A 23,567-nucleotide genomic window follows, 5' to 3' on the forward strand; every position below is an offset into this window, starting at 1 on the left:
ACAGTGTGTGGATGAGCTCATGTGGGGAATTGGAGACTCTGCTGCTCCTGGACCTTCACCCTCTGCAGGGCCATGTTGAAGGTTCTGAGAAGCCTTGCAGAAGGGAAGCTAATTTTTTAACCCGCAGTCCCCATACTTCTTTAGCCATTGATTTTTTTCCCTGTGCAGCACCATTAAAGTCCCACGAATCAGTGTTCCATGACAGACCTTTGGGAATGTGCTGGTTGGAAGAATTTTTAAATCCCTGTGTGCTCTGGCATGTGTCCACTTCTTATTTGTGTGGAGGCCATGCCATGTTGAGCAGAGACTAAGGGCTTTAGATGGGACCCACTTGGGTTTAAATCTACCTCCCTAAAGTCACTGACCTTGGTCAAGGTACTTAACCTCTCTGAAACTTAGTTTCCTCATCTAAACCAGGGGAGAGAGAACATTAGCCATTTTATAGAACTGTTGTGGTGGTTCAATGAGAAGACAAATAGTTAACATTATAGAGGGTTTAGTACATGCCAGGCACCATGCTAAACACCTTGTATTATCTCTTTCAACCTCCACCACAGCTCTGAGGTCAGTAATGTTATCACCGGCATCTCACAGGTCAGGAGACCGTGACCCACAGAGTTAAGTGCTGTGCCTGTAGTGAAACTGAGATTGGTACTCCAGGCACCATGTATTAACATGGTGAAGTCAGGATTTGAAGCCCAGACATCATCTCCCAGTCGAGAGCATGCTCTTGACCACTGTCATAAAGGCTGTGGTGCATAAAAGCACTAAGTACTATCAGTTCCCTTTTCAGGGGGTTCATGGATGTTTACAGGGGTGTTCGCCATTCCTGAGACTCCAGGTCATTCTGCAGTCTTTTTTACCCAACCTATGGAAGGAGTGTTCTGGATGTGCTTGTCTACTCAGTTGCTCTAGTTATAATGCTTCTGTTTGCTCTGCCTCCATATCCTGGTCCACCTCCGTTTGGGCAGCCGCTCAGCTGGTCAGCTGGGATTGGACCACTTCACAGTGATACCATCAGTGGCCTGTACATCCCTCTCCAGGCCCAGGAGTCTTCCCAGAAAGCCCTGTGGGGCCCTGGCTTGTTCCTCAGCTTGTCTTCCTCCCTATACCTCAGTGACAGACTTGGCAAAGGTCTCGGAAGGCATCCCTCTTATCATTCATGGAGTGCCTTGAGTGGGTTGTGACTGTTTTGTGACTTACTAAGATCTCTGAATCCCTCTAACAACCCTCAGTGGGCTCCCAGGACTGAAATTCTGTAGACCTCCTTCACATCCACGGTATTGGAGATGTTTTTTCCACAAAGACTGGCCTTGTTTTGATTCACAAAGTACCCCAGGACTCAGAAATCCTGCCCTTTGTAAGACCCTCTCAGCTAGGTGTCCAAGCCCTGTAGTTCAAATGCAATCTCCTTGATTTATGTTTGATTTCAGGACTCCCAAGCCTCAACAGCTACCAGCAGGAATAGGCACACAGGTGCCACTGGGTAAACAAAGCTGTCCCCCAGGCCCCTGGCTGCCACTGCAAATACACTCCCTTGTGCTCAAGACGTACTTCCAGCCATCCAGTCCACCAGGCAAATACCTGTGACACCTGATTCAAGTCCTACCTCCTCCCTGGACCTTTCTCCTTCCCTTACCCCCAACACATCAGCCAATAAGCTAATTTTTTTCTCCCCTGTTCTGCTCCTGTACCTTACATATGCCCCACAGCTAGAAAAAAGGTACTCCTTCCTCAAGACACTTGACTGCCACCTGCCGGAGATTCATGGCAATGGCTCCACAGATCTCTGCCTCTTAGAAAGGAGAAGGCACATCCTGGAGTTGTGCCGTGCGCTGCTCACACCGCTGGAAGCACAGCGCTGTCTATTTTAGTCAGTGTGCCATCACGTCTTTATTTAAACTGTCTCTCCAACTAGATTGAGGGAATCTTGAACACAAGGACTGCTGGTTCCTCCCTGTGTCCCCAGTGCCCTGGCTTCTGCTAGGGGCTAGAGAATGCTTGCTGAATGATTCTGGTGCAAACACCTGTCACCTTAGTCTCAAGGCACCTGGTCTCACTGGGTGAACATTCTCCAAATCCATCTGGTGCGAAGCAAGGCAACCAAATCTCTCACAACTGTCAGAGTGACCATGGAGGGCCAAGAGGCACTTGCAGGTGGCAGGGCTCCATTAGCCTCTCACCTCTGCTTAAAGGCCACTGCCACCAGAACAGATGGAGCACCCCCACATTCCTTCCCTCTGTGAACCTTGGGACAGGCCCCAGCAGCATGTGGGGTGAATGGGTAGGGGAGGGAAGGTGCTTCCCGAGCACTGCTTGCTGGTGGCCAGCTCCTTGCAGGCTGTGGAGATGCTAAGGTGGCCACACAGGGGTCCTTCTGGGGAGTGGGGAGTCTTGTGGGAGTAGATCAGGAAGTGGACAGCTACTGGACAGGGTGGTCAAGGATGCAGACTCACTGTCCTTCACATCTCTCTCAGCCATGCCCTTTTACTAAGTCACACCATTGAGAGCCACTACCCCAGTGACATAACAGAATGCCATCCAGCTGTCACTTATGGGGGTGGGGGCAAGAGGAGGGACAGGCTTTCATGGGGTCCCATTTCAAAAAGGGGGAAGCCTTCTGTTCTCACTCAGAGCTTGTTTTCCCAGCGCCATTCGGCACAGCGTCGCTCAGGTCCCACAGAGAGAACCTCCTGGTCAGGCCCCTCCATGCTCAGTCTGTCTGGATGGACTGACTGATACGCCTCCCAGCCTGGGTGAGGGCCGAGCACTTCCCTCTCTGCTCTGGCTGCCAGAAGCCCCGGGACAACTTGTGGGCTCTGTGTGTGCAGCTTTTCTGAACCATGAGTTGCTTCTTATCATTTCCTCGCATTCATTCCCCAGGATGGGTCATCTTCTGGGATTTTGTGTTTTAGTTTGTGGGAGTGGTTTTGGAGGCGGGGTGGGCAGCAGTGTGGTAGTTAGAAAGAACCACAGGGAGCCAGACACAGCTGGGTCATCTTAAGCTACATACCCCACGTGCTAGCTGTGCCAGCTTAAGCACTGTAACTTTGCCCTTTGGTCCTGACTTCCTTACAAAGAAAATTGGGATGATCGTCACAATGAACGGATAGGCTTATGTGAAGACTGGACTAGTCTGGTGTGAATGCCACTGTCCCCATTTCTCCTCCCAGATCCTGGTCTGTGTTTCCTTCTTCCTGCCTGTGTCAGTCAGCTTAGCATGAGTGACAGAGTGGCAAGAATCAGGTGACCAGCTGCCCTGGTTTGGCTGGGACAAAGGGGTTTCCCAGGATGTAGAGCTTTTAGTGCTAAAATGGGAAAGTCTGAGGCAAACAGAAGAGTTGATGACCCTAGTAATAAACAGCCTCAAAGATTTGTTTGAGGCTTACAGTAGCAAAGATTTGTTTCTCCCTCTTGCTGCTATCCACCCAGGGCCTTGGCTAGAGGAGCTTCTAGCCCAGGAATTGCTGGTCTCAGCACAGAGGAACACATGGTAAAGGTTCTGTTCAAAGTCGTGGCTGTCCTTTCCACTCACATTCATTGGTGAAGGTGAGTTGCATGGCTGGGCCTGGCACGGGGCAGCCTGCAGACCGTCCGCACAGGGAGAGGCAGCGAAGGGTCTGAACCTGAGTGCAGTGCTCCCCTTCCTCTTCTTGTGGCACGCTGGGGCAGAGACGAGGGGCGGGAGAGACACCTGGTCTGCTTTCACAGTGGAGGAGGAGGGCTGGGCTGGAGAGTGAGCAAACCCGTGGTGGAGGCCTGGTGTTTCCTGCTGGGGGAGTTTGGGGGTTCACCTGGAAGGCTTGGGCCAGAGCAGTGAAGCCATTGAAGTGTCTTAAGCAATGGGCTGTCCTGTCTCTGACCACAGTGAGGAGGCAGTGAGGCTGGAGAGGAGAGCAGCTGCTGGTATGGAGGAAGGGGCTGGACCCATTCCGCAGAGGGCTGTTGGGGGGGTCTGGAGTGTGCGAAGGAGTGAGGGGAGGATGTCAGGATCCTGGGTCGCTAATTTGGGGGCTGGGTGAATAGTGTGGGGACCTGCGTGAGGGACTCAGATTTAGATGCCGCATAGATGGTAAGCGTCCCTCCCAGGCCTGCCCTGGGGACTTGGAACCCATTTGCCACTGCTGTACCAGTTGAGGCTTTAGGGACTGGAAGTTCAAAGTTCATGGTCTTGTTGTTTGCACACATCCAGACTGGGTTACCAGAATCAGACAAGAAAGGTCTCTGCATCAGACTGAACAGGAGAATAAATTGGGAGGACCAAATCTGGCCTACTCCTGGATATTCATTTGAAGACCTTCATGATCAAGGCAAAGATAATCCAAAGACTGCAAGAATTAGCCAGCAGAATGTGAAACCCCAGAATTTGACTTCAGGAATGTCCAGAAAGCCCCATTGAAAATCTGAGTTTGCCATCTCCAGGCAGAGCACAGAGAGCGGAGGAGGGTGGGTGGGGGACCCCGTGGGTGGGAGACCCCTCTGTTCCGAAGAGCAGTCCGTCCCAGCCGCAGGGGCCAGGGCGCAGTGGAGACCTCTGCCTTGCTGTGGGAGGTGGGCCACTGCCACTTTAACAGGCGCACCTTTTCAGAAGCAATTTCTCCCTGAGCTTCATGTGTGCCCAGACTCTGAACCTGAGGTTTGCGGACCTTTTCCTTAAACTTTGTACCTTGCTCCCAGCAGCTTTAGGTGTTGGCCCACTGGAGTTTGTTTTTGGGTCTCTGAGCACTTGTTTTCTGTTGTATCTGTTGTCTCTGTTCAGGTAATGGGCCTCACCTGAGAGCGGTGAGCAATTGCCTTAGCACTGAGGGTGGCTTCTGGAGCTCCGCGGCTCTCCAGATATGAGACTCGGCTGCTTTTTTCACCTCACTCTGCCCCGTTCCTCTCTGGTTAAATGAAGAAAATGGTAGTACCTACCTCACAGAGTTACTTCCAGGCTTAAGTGAGTCAGTCTACATAATGCAGTAAGAGCAGGGCCTGGCACAAAGTACACACTCAAGCAGTGTTCACTATTCTTACTGCCTGACCCAGTGGGAGAAATGAAAAATATAATTATCTGCTTTCTCCTAGGGCCGTGGCCAAGCATTCCTGTTTAGTAATTTAAAAAGCTTTGTTTTTCACAGAAATGATCACCTACCAGATTCCACCACGTGTTTGCAGTTCAGTTTAACAGGCAGCTGAAGAATGGGATAGTGAGCTGTCCAACATTACTGCTGTAATTAGGAGTGAAGAGCTAGCACCCCCTTCTCCCTTAGCTAATACGGGATTTTTAAAGGTACTTACCCTAAAGTGATATGTCTGGGTTTCTTTTCCTGTGGGCCTCACTGCAGGTTTCTGAAAGAAGTTGACTGCCTGCAAGGGAGCTACAAAACATGAAAATTGCTTTGAGGTGACCGACACGTCCAGTGGCCCCTTGCTCCTCCCATGGTGGATCTGAGGTTTAAGAGCTAGAGCTTCAGGTAATAAATCAATTCCATTCCCCTCCCCTGCCAACTGCTCTCATTGGCATCTTCAATGGTACGTCTTCCTTCAGGAAGTGTGATTTCTTCCAGGAGCCCTGAAACTTGGACTATTCCACCTTATGCAAATTGTCTGGCTGCTCAGGAAAAGGAGGGAGTGGGGACTGGAGGTGGCACCTCATGTCTGACATGCAGCCCAAAGGGCCACAGACCCTGAGGGTAGGGCTCTATACTAATTTCTGACCTACTTCTCTTAATGTCATTAATAAAACAATAGCCACCACCTTCAAGGCCTGTAATGTAATTAAATGGCCATAAAATGCTTCTCAAAGGATAAAATCAGAATAGCAAGGAAATCTTGAAAGCTAAGAGCAATAAGAGGGAAAGGATTTGTTCTACTGGGTGTTAAAGTGTATTATAAAGCCACAATAAGAAAGAGTGTGGCACTGGAATGGAAATAACTAGATCAAAGGGACAGAACAGAATGTCCAAAAGTAGACAATACATCACCATGACATTTCAGATGACCGGTGACAGGATGTATGGTCTAGTAAATGTTGTTGGGACAGTTGTCTATCTATTGGAGGGAAAGAAGAAATTCCCAACTTTAGGTAATGAACCAAAAATAACTTCCAAATGGATTAAATTTCATAAATCAGACACTTATAAAAATATAAGTAAAGAGATGACTATCTTTATTTGGGTTGAGAAAATGCTTTTTAAAACATGTCAGTTTTAGTAGTGCATACAAATATCATAAGCAAAAGGCACAAGGAGGGGGAGTATTTGCAACATCTATGATTAACAAAGAGTTAATATTCCTAACATACAAGTTTATTCATTCATTCATTCAACATCTATTTGAGTACTTATGTGCTAGAAAGTTCTAGGCGCTAAGGGTACAAGCAACAAACCAAACAAAATCCCTGCTCCTCTGATGCTGAGTCTGATGGGGAGGACAGCCAGAAGCTAGAGAAAGAGGCTGGTCAGTGTTGGCCAGATTTTGGTAAGGGCTATAGAAAAAAATTCAGTGGGGTAGGGATGCTTAGGGAGGTTGAAGGGGCAGCTGTATTCTATGGCTATTCAGGGAGGCTTCATTGATGAGAGGACCTTGGAGCAGAAATATAAAGGCAAAAGAAATATAAAGGAAAAAAACACAAATGAATTTTTGATTTTTGATTTTTGATTTTTGATTTTGAATGTTGAGCTGATAGGATTGCTGATGGGTTGGGCGCAGGCTGTGAAAGGAAGGAGTCGGGCTGACTTCCAGGAATGAAACACCACTTAGCGAGTATGACTACGAGGCTTGGCGTGGGGGGACCAAGGCTTTGGTCAAGGGGGTTGCAGTTTGAGGGCTCTGTTGTATATGCAAAGGGAGATGTCAGGGAGATGTTGGCTATACAAGTTTGGAATTCTGGGAGAGGTCCAGCTAGAGATGAAAGTCTGGGAGTCGTCAGAGCGTGGATAGTATTTGAAGCAGTGAAACTAGACAGGGAGTTTGTGTAAGGAGGGAGTATAAGCAGAGAGGAGGTCTTAGGATATCCGTGGGACTTTCAGTTAGAGGGGAGAGAGATGAGGAGGAACCAGCAAAAGAGACCAGAAAGGAGTGGCCGGCCACTGAAGCAGGGGGAGACCCGTAAGACGGCGGCATCCCCGGGCCTGGAGACCAGGAGAGGGAGCAGCTCTCTCAGGGGCTGCCGGCAGGGCAGGGAGCAGAGAAGGGAGAACCAGCTACTGGATTTAGTGACAGGGAGGTCACTGGTGACCCAGCAGGAGCTATCCTACTGCAATGATGGGAACAAAAGCCTGAGTTGAGTTGGTTATTGGCAGTAAGAAGAAAGAAATTGGAAACAGGGAAATGGGAGGAGGGAGGGTAACTGAAAAGGGAATGTAGTTCAAAGGTTTTCCTTTTTTCCCCCTCTTGTGAGAGCTGTGGTGGCAGGTTTTTACCTAATGGGAGTCTTCCAGTGGAGGGGGAGGTGCTTGATGCAGGATTGAGGGCAGGGAGGGCACCTACTGAGGCAGCAGTCCTGGGTGGCGAGAGGATGGGATTGGCACCCATCAGGCCCCCTCACCCACAGCATCTGGGAGGCCGGTAACCGTGGCCTCTTTTCTCAGTGAAGTAGAAGTGGGACTGGGTGAGAGTGTGGATTGTGGACATGTTGGAGGTTGAAGGAGAAAAGAGAAAGTATGACCCCCAGTAGCAGAGTGGGAGGAGAAATGGCTCAGAGGAGTCCAGAGCCACTGGCAGCCCTGGGCTGCAGAGGAGAGGGGGAACTGCAAGTGAGGGCAGCTGGCCTCCCCAGGTTCAGGTGCCCTAACATGAGTTAGGGGGCCCAGGGGTGGTCCTAAAGACAGTGCTGTGGAAAACAGAACAAGAAGGCACAAAGGAAAACAGAAATGCCTATAGAGCTGGGAGCACCAGGCATAATAATTTAAAACAGGGAGGTTTTGCTTTTCCCTTCAGATTGAAAGAGCTGTTGTTGGGGAATAAATTATTGGCACTTTCCTGGAGCACAGTGTTTCAGTATGTACCGAAATGTACAATGTGTGTCCCCTTTTGACCTTCAGTCCTACTTTTAGAAACTTATGAGAGATAAAAGCTCAAATACACAGAGTTATATGCAGAAAGATGTTCACTCTAACAATGGTTGTGAAAGTAGAAAATTGGCACACACCTAACCAGGAGGGCCTGGTTCACGAACCTGTGGGCATAGAAGTGATAGCAAGAGCTCACACTCACCTCTTGCTTTGCAGATGAGGAAACTCGGGCCCAGAGAGAGGGAGTGACAGCCCCAGTCACGCAGTGTGGAGCGTGGACCCGACTGTGGGCAGTACACGGTCCTCTTTGGCTTGGCGTTGGAGACCCTCGCCAGGTACTCGTCAGCCTCCTTGGGCTGGCTTGCTTCATGCTTTTGAAATGTGAATTCTCAAAATGTCTAGCCAGTTTGCCTACAATGTCTTCAGCTCATGTGCAAGGTTTTCCTTGCAGGGGATGCCGGGTACAGGACAGACTCTGCCTGGGTGGGTGATAGAGAGGGACCCTATTTTCTTGACTCCCAAGTGAGACTTAGTTTGAGAAAGGATTATTTTCTGCCTTCCTACAACTTTTACAAAAGTTGTAACAAAAATACAAAGATTACAAGTAAGTCATATTTATTTCATTGATCAGATGTATTGATTAGAAGAAAAGAAATTTAAGCCTGTCAGAACATCTGGGACAGCTGGTCCCCTCACTGGGAGGAGCATGGGGCTGGGACTCCTAGAGCCCCAGGGGGATTCTGGCTTAGCTCACCCATACTCTAGCTTGGGGGCCAAGTAGAAACCACTCAGTCTCTCTGAGCCTTGTGTCTTCATCAGATAAGCAAGCAGGTGAGCCGAAATCACATATACTAAAGCTATGATGCTCCTGTTTGACCTTGTCCCTGTTCTAGTTGGCTGGGTGAGAGATGTGGGGGCACAGTAAATGAGTACCCTGTCCCTCCACAGCATCCCAGCCTCCACCACCTTAGGAGAAAGGTAGAAATAAACACGCCTCTGTGCCTCCTTGTACTGATTCCAGACCTCCAATGGCAGACCAGAGAATGGACATTTCCTCAACAATCAGTGATTTCATGTCGCCGGGCGCCACCGACCTCCTGTCCAGTCCCCTGGGCACCAGTGGCATGGATTGCAACCGCAAACGGAAGGGCAGCTCTACCGACTACCAGTAAGGCCTGTAGGGGTCACCTGCCTCTGCTTGAACTTGGTGTCAGTCCCTGGGCATGAACACTGAGGGGCCCGCTCCTGTTTCTCCTGGATGAAGGGATGGGAGTGAATGCTCCGGCTCTAGGGGGCTGTGCTTATCGTCTCCCTGCCTCGCAAGCGGGAGGGAACCTCCAGCACTGCTAAGGCAGTCACTTTTCCCCTCTTGCCCCTAAACTATCCCACCTCAAGGGAAGAAGAAGAGCCTTAAAGCCCAGTTCTCTGCCTTTTACCCCTTTCTTTGTCTTCCTTTGGTCCTTTTGGCAAGATGGGTAAGTCTGTGGATGTAGTCTCAGTGGAGCAAAGAGCTTTGCCTGGGGGCCTCTCTCAGAGGAAGACAGCAGTTGCTTCATTATGTTGGTGGAATGAACAGTAGAGGTCTCTGAAAGCAAAGAGGAACATTGATATTGGCCTTAAACATTATTTAAATTAGTGTGTACCTGGTATATTACATAGTACCTTCGTTTCTTTTTAAACTTGATGACTTCTCTTTTGAGTAAGTAAATGTTCACACTTAGTCAGCTCATCTATGTCTGCACGCACACCTAGGGAATGAGGCTGTGTAGAACATTCAAAGGTACATTTGGTTTTGTGGAGGCAACTGTGTGGAATCTTATCCAAACGTCCATTTAAGAGTGAGAAGTGAAGATGTTTCTTTTGTTCAGTGAGGGAGAATCTCCAAGGAGGTGTCCCCCTCAGCAGATGTCCTTTCTGCCAAAGGTCACAGGTCAGACTTGGGGAGCACAGTGGCTGGAGGTCAGGTGCTCCCTAGGAGACACTATGATCGCTGTGTAAGTTATATCAGAGGATTAAGAGAGCCAGTGCCCTGGGGATGGAGAATAGGTGTGAGGACAGGGAGGGTGTTCTTCCACAGTAATAGCTCCCCAGCAGGGATCCAGGGGCTGTTTCCCATGGATCCTGTATTTCCAGCAAGTACTAATGGAACCACTGACATATTCTAAGACCTCTGCTGTCTAGAGCTACGGTTTCCAACCTTGTCACCACACAAGACTTTCAGGTTTCCCTCATAGATCCCAGTTTGTCAATCTTCTGTAATTCGTGGAGACCTTGTTAATTAAGCAGCCATAATCCCTTTTCCTATCATTTGAATGTATTAAGAGTCATACTTGTTAGGTGGAACTTCCCTTCACTTGAAGTGATGACCTTGACCTCAGAGGGCAGATACAAAGCAATAGGGGAGTCATCATATTCTGCATGATTTCCTCTCTACTTTAGGACTAGCTAGAGAAACTCTTTGCCTGTGAGGAAATCAAGGGTGCCTGGCTGGGAACTGCCATTCTAGAATTTCCATGATACGACAGTGCTTCTGAGAAAGCTGTTTGTGCCCTTGGGATGACATTGTTTGAAGAGCCATAATCCCTGCTTTCTAATGGCGTACAGGAGAACTAAGAAAGGCCCAGGTGGCAGAGACCTCCTGATAAATTTAGGGGCTGGAGAACGGTGCACACTGACTCCAGGGAAACTGGAATCCCTCCCTCTGAGCATTACAGGCTAGTTTCTACTGGACCACAGGGGCTGTGAAAGCTAAAGTTCTGGGCTCTGTGAAAATGAGGCAGATCCCTGCTGTGACCCCAGGATCCTCAGCCCCCCTCCACTCCTCTATCCCAGTTTCTCAGGCCTGGGGGTCTCCCACCTGGCTGAGAACCAGAACGTGGGAGGCAGTGCCTTGGGAAAGCTGCCTAAGGCCTCTGCCTTTAGGTTCTTCTTTGCAAGAACAAAGCCTCTCCCTCCTCACCCCCTCCCCCTAAAGATGTATGTGCGCACACGCGTACCTGATGCCTGAAGTGCTCTGCAGGTGGATAGGCCCTGCTCGTGCCAAATGAGGGAGGCAATGAGATGTTAGTTATTTGGATACTTCGGTTAACCAGGGCCTCCAGAAATGCTATGTGTTCTCGATTTTCAAACAAAATTTTCAAACAAACTCAATTGAGACTATATAGAACTTTGCATCATCTGGAAAACCAGGCCTAGTTTTATAGTAGGTTCAAGTTATGCTTGTTTGACTAATACATCAGTAACCAATACTATGGTTATTTGAGCTTTCTGTTTGGTTTCTGGATAACTGAGAGCCTCTACATTACATTAAGAAGCTATTCTGTATGCCCTTCTTAACAGTCACATTCTCTCTTGTTTTTTCAGAGAAAGCATGGACACAGACAAAGATGACCCTCATGGAAGGTACCAAAAAACTAGTCATTTGAGCTTCTGTGTCCTTATGGCCATTTTCTTTGCCTAATTACACGCTGTTACTTGAGGCAGGTTCCACCCTTGTCCTCAATGGGGATAAGCAAGGAGGCCATGAACCTGGCTCAGAATTAACCCCCCAGCTCCCAGTGTGGCTCACACTAACAGCTCTTGTGTGTCATAGTTGACAGAGTTTAAATGGGGAAATTAAATGGGAAAGCAAATAAATGTATAACTTTGCAATTAATCTCCAGGATATTGTGTTTTCATCTTTTTCTTTTTTCCCCCCAGGTTAGAATACACAGAGCACCAAGGAAGGATCAAAAATGCAAGGTAAGCTTGGACCCTCATTCTGCCTCCTAACTGTCCTGTTTCTGGTTCAGCTGAGTTTAGGTTCAGGTTCAGCCTGCTTAGAGTTCTGTGTCTGGAAGAGGCTCTGTGAGTCTGGTTCCTGTCTAACAGTCGTTTCCACACCACCACATCCTAAGGAAAGGGAAAGGGAAGGGGGTGCCTTAGCCTGATGTGGCTTTCTACCCTGGCTCTCTCAGACTCAGCTGGCTTTCAGCTTTACGCTAACTGCATTTAACCTGAAGGAAACTTTGGAAGTAATAGAAAGCAAATCAAGGCTATAGTTTTTTCCCAGTTTTTAGCAGCTTACCCTCCCCTGACTCGTGGGCCCTACATAGGAGACCTGGCTTGGTGATTCCTTCTTGGACTGTGCCCGGCCTCTTAGAGGGACCTTTACTGCAGTGCAGGTTGCAGCTGAAGCCTGGACGTGGAGAATGCCCTGCTGCCTTGAGCAGATTCTCTAAATTGATCCTTCCTGCCTCCAGCCACACTCTCACTTCCACGTGAGTCCTCTGCCCTCCTGACCTTAGTTCCAAAGTCACCCAAGGCTGTATTATGACAGAACTGGGGGCTGCTACCTCCTGACCTTAGTTCCAAAGCCACCCAAGGCTGTATTATGACAGAACTGGGGGCTGCAGAATTAGGCTGATCCAAGACTTTTCTAGCTTTTCTCTTGCAGAGAAGCCTGGTGGGAGGTCCTATGGCTCTGTTGTTACAGCAGTGGCAGCAAATTACATTTCCACTGTTGATGCCCCTCCTGAGAGGGACAGTCACAAATGGCATGTGCAAACCAGTCAGGGAGAGAGTGTGTGCTAGTAGAAGTGTCATCCTGCCTCGGCAGGCAGCAGCTCCTAGGAGGGAGGAGTGTGACATTCTTCAGAGGAAGCTCTTGGGGACAGATATAGCATCTGCTGTATCTAGGTGGAGTCATGGTTGATCCAAGGATGGCAGCATTCGTTACCTGGTGATTCAGTGAGTGAGTCTCTGACAGGCCACACAGCAGACTTCTCACAAAGCTCAGAGACAGCTCACTGGGGACCATAGGCTCCTCACTGCTGGCTGTTCTAGATGCTTTGCTCTTTGAAACCTCCACCTCCCTTCTCTTTCCTTCCACCCCCATCTTAAAATCCAAAGTGACAGAGGCTGAGAAGAAATGAGAAATTAATACAGTTTGCTCTGAGAAGACAAATTTTATAACATTTCTCCTTAGTTCTAAGTATGAGGTAAGCATAAAAAAACGAATTCTGACCTGGAAGTAAAGCCACCTTTATGTGACTTTAGTAGAAAAGTCTAGTTTGAAACATTCTGAAAATGCTAAATTTGCCTTGTCAAGTGAATATTGAAAATAGTTATGACTTATTTTTGTCATTGTTTCCTTTATGTTTGGTTATACTTTATAGAAATCATTTTTCATATTGTTGTTCAGGGAAGCTCACAGTCAGATTGAAAAGAGGCGTCGGGATAAAATGAACAGTTTTATTGATGAATTGGCTTCTTTGGTACCAACATGTAATGCGATGTCCAGGAAATTAGATAAACTTACTGTGCTAAGGATGGCTGTTCAGCACATGAAAACGTTACGAGGTGAGACCCTGGGCTTCATTGTCCTTTATGCCCTTGCCCACAAATGTTCCCACCCTTGCCTAGAACGTTCCTGAGTCCCTAAGGTAAATGTTAATACTTGCACATATGTAGCCTTGAAAATATGCCCATAACTTTCAGTAATAGACATGATGCCAAATGAAGTGATTATTTGACGTACGTGAGCGTCATGATGTGATTTTGCAGTCCTGCACCCCCAGAGGTTAGCAGCTATGTTCCCTGCATATATCTGTATGTGTATGTAATCAGGCTACATGTATATCAGAGGGGAAACACCTGATGTCCCATCTTGCATATATGTGTACCTGGCCCTCACCATACAGTGATAAGCATCAGAAATAGAGGTGCACTTAATGACACAGAAAAGTCAGTTTTTGTTTTTAAGAGGAAAATTCAACATGGCTCCTTTGAAGAGTGAGTCACTGGTTGATGAGTCTTGCTGTGTTTCATTGTCAGGAGTGAACACTGATGATATTTTCATCTTTCTGGAATTTTCCCAAACCCGATAGACTCTCTGTGAGGGAGGCAGTATTTTCCTCCTTCTCTGAGCTTAGGGAGGATGGGAAAACAGAGGCAGAGACATGGAAGTGATGTATCCAAACCACAGAAGAAATCTGAAACCGGCATTTTAGTAAATGCTGTTTCTGGCATTTTCCATAGCTAGTCTGGGACTATTTGAGGAAATTGGAAAGTGGGCGCTCAGTCAGATCTCTGACCTGCGTGGTAAGAGAATTGCATCTCCATATTTCCACAAAGGTACCAGAAGGAAGTAGTTGGTTTTGGCTGACTTTTGATCATTATTCAAAAATGTAAATGGTATATCCTGTGCTTAGAGAATGGCAGTTAAAAATTCATATTATTAAAGATGTTAGAGATAAAATTGTAGAAGCTAGTTTGTATTAAATTGGAACAAAGAGAGTGGCAAATCTTGAGTTATCATAAAAAGCAGGTATGTGGGTCAATAATATATGCCTTGTTAGTTATTATGAAAGTCAAACACATTCTGTTTACCTCCTTCACCATGATACTCTGAATTATTTTTTATTTTATTTCTTCATTATCCTACTAACCATTCTGCAGATCCAAGTCACATACTGCAGCATTTTTCTCCATTCAGTTTTTGTTCTCCTGAAAGATGCCAGACTGACAGCCTTTTACATTAAGTCTTGTCCCCTTGCAGTCCTCGGAGCTAGAGTCACATTTTCTGAGATAATGCATTTCCCTGGACCGCCCAGCTTGTTTACCTCACCCTCATGAAGAGGACCTCTCACTAAATGCCTTCCACAGTATATTTACTCAGGGTCTGGCAGACTGGATGATTTCCCGAGAACATTTAGAGTGGTGATTTGAGGGGCTGCTAGGCAACCCATTTAATAAAGGTCTTGGGAGGTGGGAAATCAACCAGTCTGCTTCTAGAGCTGCCTTCTCTCTTTGAAGCAGATTTTTGACATCCTTCAGTTATCCCTTGGTTTTCCTAATAGTAACAAAAGCAAGCTTATTAAGTCTCCTACAGATGACAGTGTTGTCTTTTCAGTGATTACAAGATTCTGCCCAAAGCTAGATCTAACCACCTCAGTTAAGGAAAAAGAAGAAATTTAAATCCCAGCATCTAGAAGGGTGGAGACCGTGAAGTGGAGACATTGCCTGAATGTGCCACCAATTCTTTCTCTCTTTCCCCCCTAAGGTGCCACCAATCCATACACAGAAGCAAACTACAAACCAACTTTTCTGTCAGATGATGAATTAAAACACCTCATTCTCAGGGTATGTTGGAATTATGGGACTGCTTCATAGAACAATTCTTTTTATAGATTTCAGAGTTAAGGACCAGCATGTAGGATTTTGGTATCTCAGTGCTGAACTCTCCTCAGCCCACTTCCTCTTTCGGGTCTCCACCTTTATCCTATTGGTTTGGACAGTTCACGGTCTTTCCCTGAGACTTTCCTCCTCCTCTTCTACCCTTGCTTAGGCAAAAACTGAAGGTCTGTGCTACTGTGGTTTTTTAAATAAGAGGGGACGGGATTTTGTTAAAAACAGGAGAATCATATTCCTGCATGAAGGTTTCAGAAAGGGACTGAAACTGGTAATAATTGAGGATTTCTCTCAATCCTCATTTAACCTCTAGCACAAAAACATCCATGTAAATCTTAACCACCAAGTCCCAACAAAACAGCAAAGCTTCCGGAGACATCGCAGCCCAAGGAAGGACTCGGTGGGGCAGTTGAGGCTTCACCTGTGGACCGCAGGGCTCCATGCATGTGGCTCGTCTCTGCAGAGAGGCAGTTGAGGTGGCCGCATGGGAACTTGGCTTCCATGGAGAATTAGGGCTAGTCCTAGGTGGAGTGAGATTAATGTGGAATTTGAAGGGGAAGAATCTGGATTCAGAAACATGTCTTCTTGCAGATTATAAAAGGAAAACTTGAAAATGTCACTAAAAGGAAAGAGGCCCTCCATTCCCCACCCAGCCAGGGTTGGCCTTTCTGGCCAAGCCCCATACAGAACCTTGGCCCCCCTTTGAACAGATGCTTGCAAAGCTCTGGGATACAGGCTAGTCTGGTTAGATTTTTGCATCATCACTACCCATTTTAAGCTCCACCTGCCTCCAGATCCTCTGCAAGTCCGGCCTGCCTGCTCACTCCAGTTTTCTCTATTAGTACCTTTATGACATGTTATATTAATTGGAAATCTTTCAGCTGCAAGGGACAGAAGATGTGATGAATAAATAGGGTTTTGTTTCTCAGGCGTGGCTGGTCCTCTAGGCTGTGGTGGTCAACAGGAAGCCAGCTCTTTCTGTCTTCTCATACAGCCATGCCGAGCTAGCGAGCCCCTTGTTTCCATAATGCAGCAACGTGGCTGTGCCAGCTCTGAGTAGCCAAAGTGCCAGAGACAGGCCCAGGGAGGCACCAGGCCAGCTGTCCTTTTCTCAGGAAGGAAACGCCTTCCCAGAAGCCCAGCAGTGACTTCAGTTTGTCCAGAAGATGTCACCTGGGCACCCCTCGCTGCCGGCAGGGTTGCAGAGTGCGGATTTAGGTTTTCCAGCCTCTGTGGTAGATGCAGGCGAGAGAGAAGAGGGTTGGGAGCTGGTCCCAGCGGCATCCACCACACACTTTCCAGAGCCACATCCATTTGCTAGATTTCCCTCCAGAAGCGGCTCTCACAACCCAGTGCAGAACTCCAGTCATGGTCTGGTTGGCTAGGGGTGAAGGAAGCTGCTGCCTCCTTTCCCAGGGGAGCCATCTGATCAGTGCCACATTTTGGGCAGCTGTAATACTGCCCCTCCCCAACTCTCTTGTACATGAATTACTGTTAGGCCAGGTTTTTTTCCATCATGTATAGGTACAGTTTTTTTGAACTCCTCTTCATCTCTGTCAAAATCTATTTATTGGACAGTCCCAAGTTCCAGTTTGTCATCCACATGATCCTTTGAAGAATCATGTGACTTCTGTCTCAGTAGGCACGCCTTCTGTGTCTTTCATTTTCATTCACTAACAAATACTTCTGCATACTTATGTATATGCATGACTCTGTTCTAGGATCATCCATGTCAACAATAAATATGTTAGGGTGGGGCCGAGGCTTCCCAGCAAGTTAGTGATGGTGAAACCATCGGAGAAATGATGAAGAAACCTCCAGGGCTGACTTGTGGGCATGTGATGCATGCAGTCACACAAGGCCTGGTACTTAGTTTAATGCTCTGTGAACACTAACTTGAAAATCATAGTTTTTGAACAAAGGTCCAGCATTTTCATTTTGTACTGAGCCCCACAAATCATGTTGGTGGTCCTGACTGCTATATTGGTAATTGGATATTTTTATGTATAAGTGTTTATGTATATTAACAAGCTCCTTTTGTAATAGCAAGTGCTTAATAATTTTCTTGCTGCTTTTCTAAATTTCCTAACAGATGCCCACACTTAACAAAGTATGGAACAAGGAATTTTATGTTATTCAAGCTAAATATTTCACCTTGGGCTTGCCTTTTCTGCTCTTCTGTGTCACACAATGTCAGTGGTGATCTGTCTTCCCTGGTATAGCTTTTCTTACCTCCCTGGCCCATGTCAGCAGCTGTGAAATACTGCCTAATCCCTTGCCACTTCAGGTGCCCAGTTCCCAGGAATTTGCTTCAGCAGAAGGCAGGGTCTGCTCGGATGGTATCTGAACAGTTTGGTGGCAGGAACTGGACTTCGCTTTTCCTTACCAATGCAGTCTGACTAATTGCTCTCTTTACTAAGTACTTTCAAAATATTTTTACTAAATGGTGTGTCAGGGAGCAGTCAACCCCATCAATGTGTCATGTCCGGGGACTCTACTTACCCGGATTTGAAAGTAGGCAGACCCCACCAGGGCTTCTGTGTCATTTATCATCTAACACCATCTCCCCTGAGAGTGAGCCTGCCCCTGGCTTTCCTGCAGTCCTGTCGTGCTCATGCTGTTCTTATACATCTGCCCTTCAGCTTTCCCCTAAACCCTGGTGCCTTCTGGGTGTGTGTCTGTTCCTGTGAAGCTGAGCTGGGAAGTTCTGAGCCTCCCCTACACTGACTGTACTTCTTGGCCTTGGGACCTACTCTCTCTCCCCTCGATGTGTGGAAATCCACTTTGCTCATGTCATCAGTTCGGGCCTGACTCTGCCCAGCATTCCTTCCAAAATGTCACAGTCATCTTCTTCCCAGGCACCTTTCATACCACATCACTGCATCAATGAAAAGCCTCAAAACACTTCTCTTGTTAGATATGAGATGGTCTGCAAGGCAAAAGTAGAAGTTACTAACACCCTGTTTTTGACAGAATGAGGCTTCCAGTAGTTGGTGCTTGGGATGTCACTTCCCCCATTGCCCCTGGGGCAGCCTAGAAGCCTAACTTAGGAGGGATCAGCCCGAGCCCCCTCTGGCTGAGTGGCCCACCACGCTCTCTCACAGCAAGAGCAATCCTGTGCTGCTCTTACTTCTTTTGCTCTGGCACAAGTACATTCTTTTACCTTCTGGCACATGAGTTCACTTCCTGGTTCTTTGAATTAAACTACATCACAAAGGCCCTTCTACAGAAAAGGGTATAGGGTTTCTGTAGACTTTTCCAAAGAAAAGACTGAGGGCTACTGAATAAAGCAAGATACTGACCCACTGTGTGTAGGAACCACAGGAGCTGAGCATACAAGAGCAATCGGTACCTGCCAGAGTAGGGCACACCCTCCCTGCCACTGGGGAGCCCCTGGCAGGGGTTGGGTGGTTGTCTATCTGGAAAGTTGTGGATAGCATTCATTTACACACAGACAAAATATCCGAAGCTGTCAGACACTGTAGCTTTGGTGTTTATCTGCTTCATTCTAACAAATATTGCCCTTCCTCAACACTTGGGTCGATTGCCACTATAGATTCTAACCTGTATTTGAAGTGAAGAAGCAGTGAAGGGAATTGAAGGGGAAATTTTTGCTTTGCTTTCCTAGCCTCAGAATACAGCAGCACAGCCCTGGGTCAACAGATGATATATGTGATACCTGTGTATCTTAGAATCACTTCAGGGTGGAGGGGAAGGGGATGGGGGTGAAACAATACCAGTGATCCAGTCCCATTCCAGACCATAAACAAACCAAGACTTAAAGCAAAAAACAACACACCACTCCCAGTGTTGAGCGCCACTGTCCTAGAGCGCTCCTTGTGAGCAGAGGTGGTCACATAGAGGACAATTGGTGGCCAAGATACTGGAGAGGGTCTTCAATTTTCCTTTCAGTCTTAGATTCTATGATTCTACAAAAGGTTATTATAATTGCAGCAATAAAATATGACTTCTCTGGACCTTTATATACTCAAAGAAAACTTCTTAAGCTGAATTCTTCTTTGAAATAGAACTTACTTTAATTGGGCTTTTGCCTGCAATCATTCGATGATATATATGTATATATCCACCTTGAAAGAATCTTCTTATTCTCATAAGGCATCTGGTTTAAGCATATTTTCAGGATACTTGTGAAGCTGTCAATGAGTACATCCCTGTGCATTGGCTACTTAGAGAACAGATCCTTATTTGCTGTCACAGTGACTATAAATCATGTTTCCTTAAGTGTGATAAATTGATTATCCATTTCTCCTGATTAGGCAGCAGATGGATTTTTGTTTGTCGTAGGATGTGACCGAGGGAAGATCCTCTTTGTCTCTGAGTCTGTCTTCAAGATCCTCAACTACAGCCAGGTATTGTTCATGTTCCTATTAGTGCTGGGCCGCCTCATAGCAGCCAGAAAGGTCACCCCACATTTCAGAATAATTTTAGTATTCAAGTCACATGGGAAAGACTTGTGTTGTTCCCCCACCCAATCTTTCTTCTAGAAAATTCTTAATTTCTTAATAGAGAAATGACTTTAAACTTTGAAAAAAAAGTTTATATGCCCCATGTTTCCCCCATTGGAAGGTCTGACTGATCTCAGCAGCAGCTTTATAACTTTCACTACAAAATAAATATTGTACAACTGTGGGGTGGGGGTTGGGGGTGAGGTGCTATCTGACAAGGAAAAGAGGTAGGTAGAGAATACTAGGGAATTAGAAATTGGAAATCTACCCATACTGTGTTTGCAATGGTATGTCATTTATTAGCTCTGTTGAACCTCAGCTTCCTCTAAAAAAATGACTGTAATAACCCATCTTTTATGATTGTTTATAGGATCAACTAGGATAAACATTTATAGAAGCTTCTAGAGCAGACCTTTTCACCTATTATATCCCTAGAGTTTTTATTCGCCACTTATTCACTTATTCATTCCTTCACATGCTTTGCATGGAAACTTGGTAAGGCAAAAGAATTAAAGAGTCAAAATAACATTTATTATATTAAAATAACATAATAATATTATTTAATGTTTCCAAAGTGTTTTGTTCTTCTTAGTCTTCAAGCAAAGTTTTGGAGGAAATTTTTATTATGTGTGCTGACAGATTAGGCTATTGAGGCCTATAGTATAACACAATTTGCTTATGAACAGAAAGCTTAGTGGAGCTATAGAGCCCACACCCTGCATTCTTCCTTCTGAGGTCTTAGAAGGGAAATTTGTAGGCATCAGAAATAAATAAGGAATTCATAAGCTAAGAGTCTTGCCTTAGAGGAGCATGGCTTATTTATATAACTGAGCCCCTTTTCCCTCATGTGTTCTCAAAACCAAATTCCCAGTGCCTTGTCCATTGTGTCTTTCTCTAGGCAAAGTAATTGGACATGTGCACGTGCTCACATAGGAAATATTTGAAATTCACCTGCCTAAAAACACAAACTAAAGGGAAAGCCCTTGTTGGAAAATTTATATTTCACATGTGAGTGACTTGCCATTGTTAATGTTTCCTCCCCACAGAATGATCTGATCGGTCAGAGTTTGTTTGACTACCTACATCCAAAAGATATAGCCAAAGTCAAGGAGCAGCTCTCCTCATCAGACACCGCACCCCGGGAGCGGCTTATAGATGCAAAAAGTGAGTATGGAGGAGGCATCCTCCACAACCCCCTCAGAGCGCTGAGCGCTGGCCCAGAGAGCTGAGTGCATGGCAGCCTCAGCGTCTCAAGGTGTCCCACCTCTCTGCCCTTCATTGGGATCACAGGTGCTGTCTTGAGCTAAATGGAGTTACCTGCATCCCTTTGCATGTGTTTTTGCTTTGTTTTACATAAAGAAGGGAAAGCTCAATGTCCAAATTTGTTGAGAGGAAAAATAGCTACTTTGATTCTTTCTGATTTTCAGTCATTTTTTTTCAGAATCTAGAAATTCCCACTTGTATGCTCCTGAGTTTAAAGGGCTCACACCAGTTTGATTTGCTCCCCACCCCCCTCCACCCAAAACCACCTCTGTTTATGGGAGTTGCACACCTGCAGCTTCCTAAAATTAAGAGAACTTGAATATAAATGACATTTCTTTGACCAGAGTGGGTCCTTGTTAGACTGGCTCCCCCTTCCGGCTTCCTTCTTGCAGCCGTGGGACCGCCGTTCACAGCCTTCCCCACAGCCTCCTGCTCCTGCATCCCTTCCCAGCTCTCCTCTAGTCCTGTGGTCAGCTGTGGGCTCCACAGTTACAAGTGTGGCCTCTGGAGTCAGATTACCAGGCTATGTCCTGGCTCACCATTACCAGCTGAATGACCTTAGCAAATACATAAGCTCTCTGTGCCTCAGCTTCCCTATCCACAAATAGTACCTATTTCATTGGGTTGTTAAATTAAATATATTAATATAAATAAAGCACATGGGACAGTTTCTCGTACATAGTAAGCACAATATCAATGTTGTGATATTGTGGACCAGTGCAGTCAAGGCCCTGCTCTTTTGCAGCTTCCAAGTTCCCCATTTTAATCCCCAGAGGAGAACACCACCAGAATAATCTCCTTTAAACCAGCCTTCTCATTAAGGCACCCCTTTTCTTCTGAGAAGTTCAGTGCATTCCCTGGTACCTAGACCCTGGTACTTTTTTAGTGACCTGAGGAGAAAAAGGTGAATGACATGTGGCCTTTGCCTTTAAGGCTCTGGCCATGTAGTCAGGATGACCAGGAGACAGACAGAACTCTGCATAACAGATGCAGCCATAGAAATAATACAGGACACAGGGATTTGATGACCAGTTCTCGTGGGTGCAACAACAAGCATCCCCATGTAGGTGACAGTGGAGGAAAGATGGTTAATGTTTGACAGGTGATGAAAGGAAGAGAGGGAGGGACCCGATTTGTGGCCAGTTGCAGAGGGGTGGTGCCCTGGGGCTTGCCTGGTGCTGCTGGAGTGAAATGTCAGGGCAGAGCAGGGCTGGGCCACAGAGACCATTCCTTCCGCCCATCCGTGGGAACACAGTGACGGGCTCTGACCTGGGCCGCAGGCTGACTGACACTGCAGGAAGATCACTGACATGGCAGTGAGGGAGTAGGTCAGAGAAGAGACCCAGAAGGAGCCCTGAGCAGCAGCTCTCCTGTGATAATTGTTCCTGTGGTGGGCAGGGGATACTTGTTCCCCCTGGACGTGATTTGCCTCCCGGCTTCTGCACTGACAAGTAGCTAGTGTTTCCACGGGAATCACAGTCCTGTACCTCCTCCAGACAGTCTAAGTCAGTTGATCTAGAACAGCACAGTCCAATGGAAACATAATGCAAGCCACAGATAAAAGCCACATGTAAGAGTTTAAATTTTCTTGTAGCCCCATTTAAAAAAAAGTAAACAAAATATTAAATTGATTTTAATACTCTATTTTATTAAACCTGATATCCAAAATGAGGTTTCACATTTTTTTTTTTGTACTAAATCTTTGAAATCCTGTGTGTATTCACGCTTACAGCACACCTCCAACCAGAATAGCCACATTCCAGGTGTTCAATACTGCCTGTAACTAGTGGCCCCTGCACTGGACAGCACACACCTAGAATGAGGGCCAGGAATCTGTATGCTGATAAATCATCCCTGGGGTTCAAGAGTACAGCCAGGTTTGAGAATTTAAGGCAATCCTGCTTCCTCCTTCCCATTCTGATGTCTAAATCTTACCCATCCTTCAGGTCCCAACCCGAGTTCTTCCTCCTCTGGGAAGCAGATTGTCTGTGCTATTTATTTGGATCTAATTATATATCACCTGGTATTATTATTAATCTTTTCATGGTGAATTTCCATTTTCCCTTCTCAGCCTTAAGCTCCTGCTAGACAGGAGCCCCATGCTGTAATTCCTTTTATTCCCCCAGATCATCTAGTCCATTCATTCAGCAGCTTCTATGTGATCTAGAAACATTTGAGATTGGCAGTGCACCTGTGCCTTTGCATCTTCTAAGGTTTAAACTGAAGAGAAATGTGGTTCTCATGTCATCGTAAACATGAGGCAGGGAAGAAGGCTTTCTGCAAGGTCATGCTCAACCTCTGACAGGCAACACTGCCCTCAGTTCATCACATTTTGTGTGTTGATTTGCAGCCGGACTTCCAGTTAAGACCGATGTAACCCCTGGGCCGTCTCGGCTATGTTCTGGAGCACGGCGTTCTTTCCTCTGTAGGATGAAGTGTAACAGGCCTTCAGTAAAGACTGAAGACAAGCATTTCCCCTCCACCTGCTCAAAGAAAAAAGGTAACTGCTTAATAGTTCTTTGAAGCCCTATTACAGGTCAGGTTTGCTTCCTGCTATGAAGCTCTAAGCAGGATGCTGGTTCACTGGTTCCTAACCGGCCAGGGCAGCAGACCACAGTACCCCAGCCAGGAGCCCCTGGTCCCCTTCTTCCCCTACGGTGTGGGGCAGTCG

At 46.7% G+C, this 23,567-nt stretch overlaps 1 protein-coding gene across 14 annotated transcripts in view; it reads left to right on the forward strand.

The window, feature by feature from the left end:
* The window catches only part of BMAL1 (basic helix-loop-helix ARNT like 1), a 102,212-nt gene that overhangs the window by 62,968 nt on the left and 15,677 nt on the right, over positions 1 to 23,567 (forward strand). For 9 of the 14 annotated variants that reach the window (XM_073216231.1, XM_073216230.1, XM_073216229.1 and 6 more), the window contains 11 exons: positions 5,328 to 5,456; positions 8,214 to 8,332; positions 9,019 to 9,165; positions 11,361 to 11,399; positions 11,697 to 11,738; positions 12,161 to 12,256; positions 13,180 to 13,337; positions 15,040 to 15,119; positions 19,445 to 19,537; positions 20,680 to 20,797; positions 23,247 to 23,396. In XM_073216231.1, coding sequence (XP_073072332.1) covers positions 9,026 to 9,165; positions 11,361 to 11,399; positions 11,697 to 11,738; positions 12,161 to 12,256; positions 13,180 to 13,337; positions 15,040 to 15,119; positions 19,445 to 19,537; positions 20,680 to 20,797; positions 23,247 to 23,396 — 916 coding nt within the window. In that variant the 5' untranslated portion in view covers positions 5,328 to 5,456; positions 8,214 to 8,332; positions 9,019 to 9,025. Of the gene's footprint in view, positions 1 to 5,327; positions 5,457 to 5,527; positions 5,676 to 8,213; positions 8,333 to 9,018; positions 9,166 to 11,360; positions 11,400 to 11,696; positions 11,739 to 12,160; positions 12,257 to 13,179; positions 13,338 to 15,039; positions 15,120 to 19,444; positions 19,538 to 20,679; positions 20,798 to 23,246; positions 23,397 to 23,567 lie in introns of those variants that run through there. The other 5 variants (XM_073216238.1, XM_073216239.1, XM_073216242.1 and 2 more) reach the window with 2 other exon arrangements.

Source organism: Manis javanica, chromosome 11 (assembly GCF_040802235.1).
Source record: "Manis javanica isolate MJ-LG chromosome 11, MJ_LKY, whole genome shotgun sequence".
NCBI classification, from domain to species: domain Eukaryota; kingdom Metazoa; phylum Chordata; class Mammalia; order Pholidota; family Manidae; genus Manis; species Manis javanica.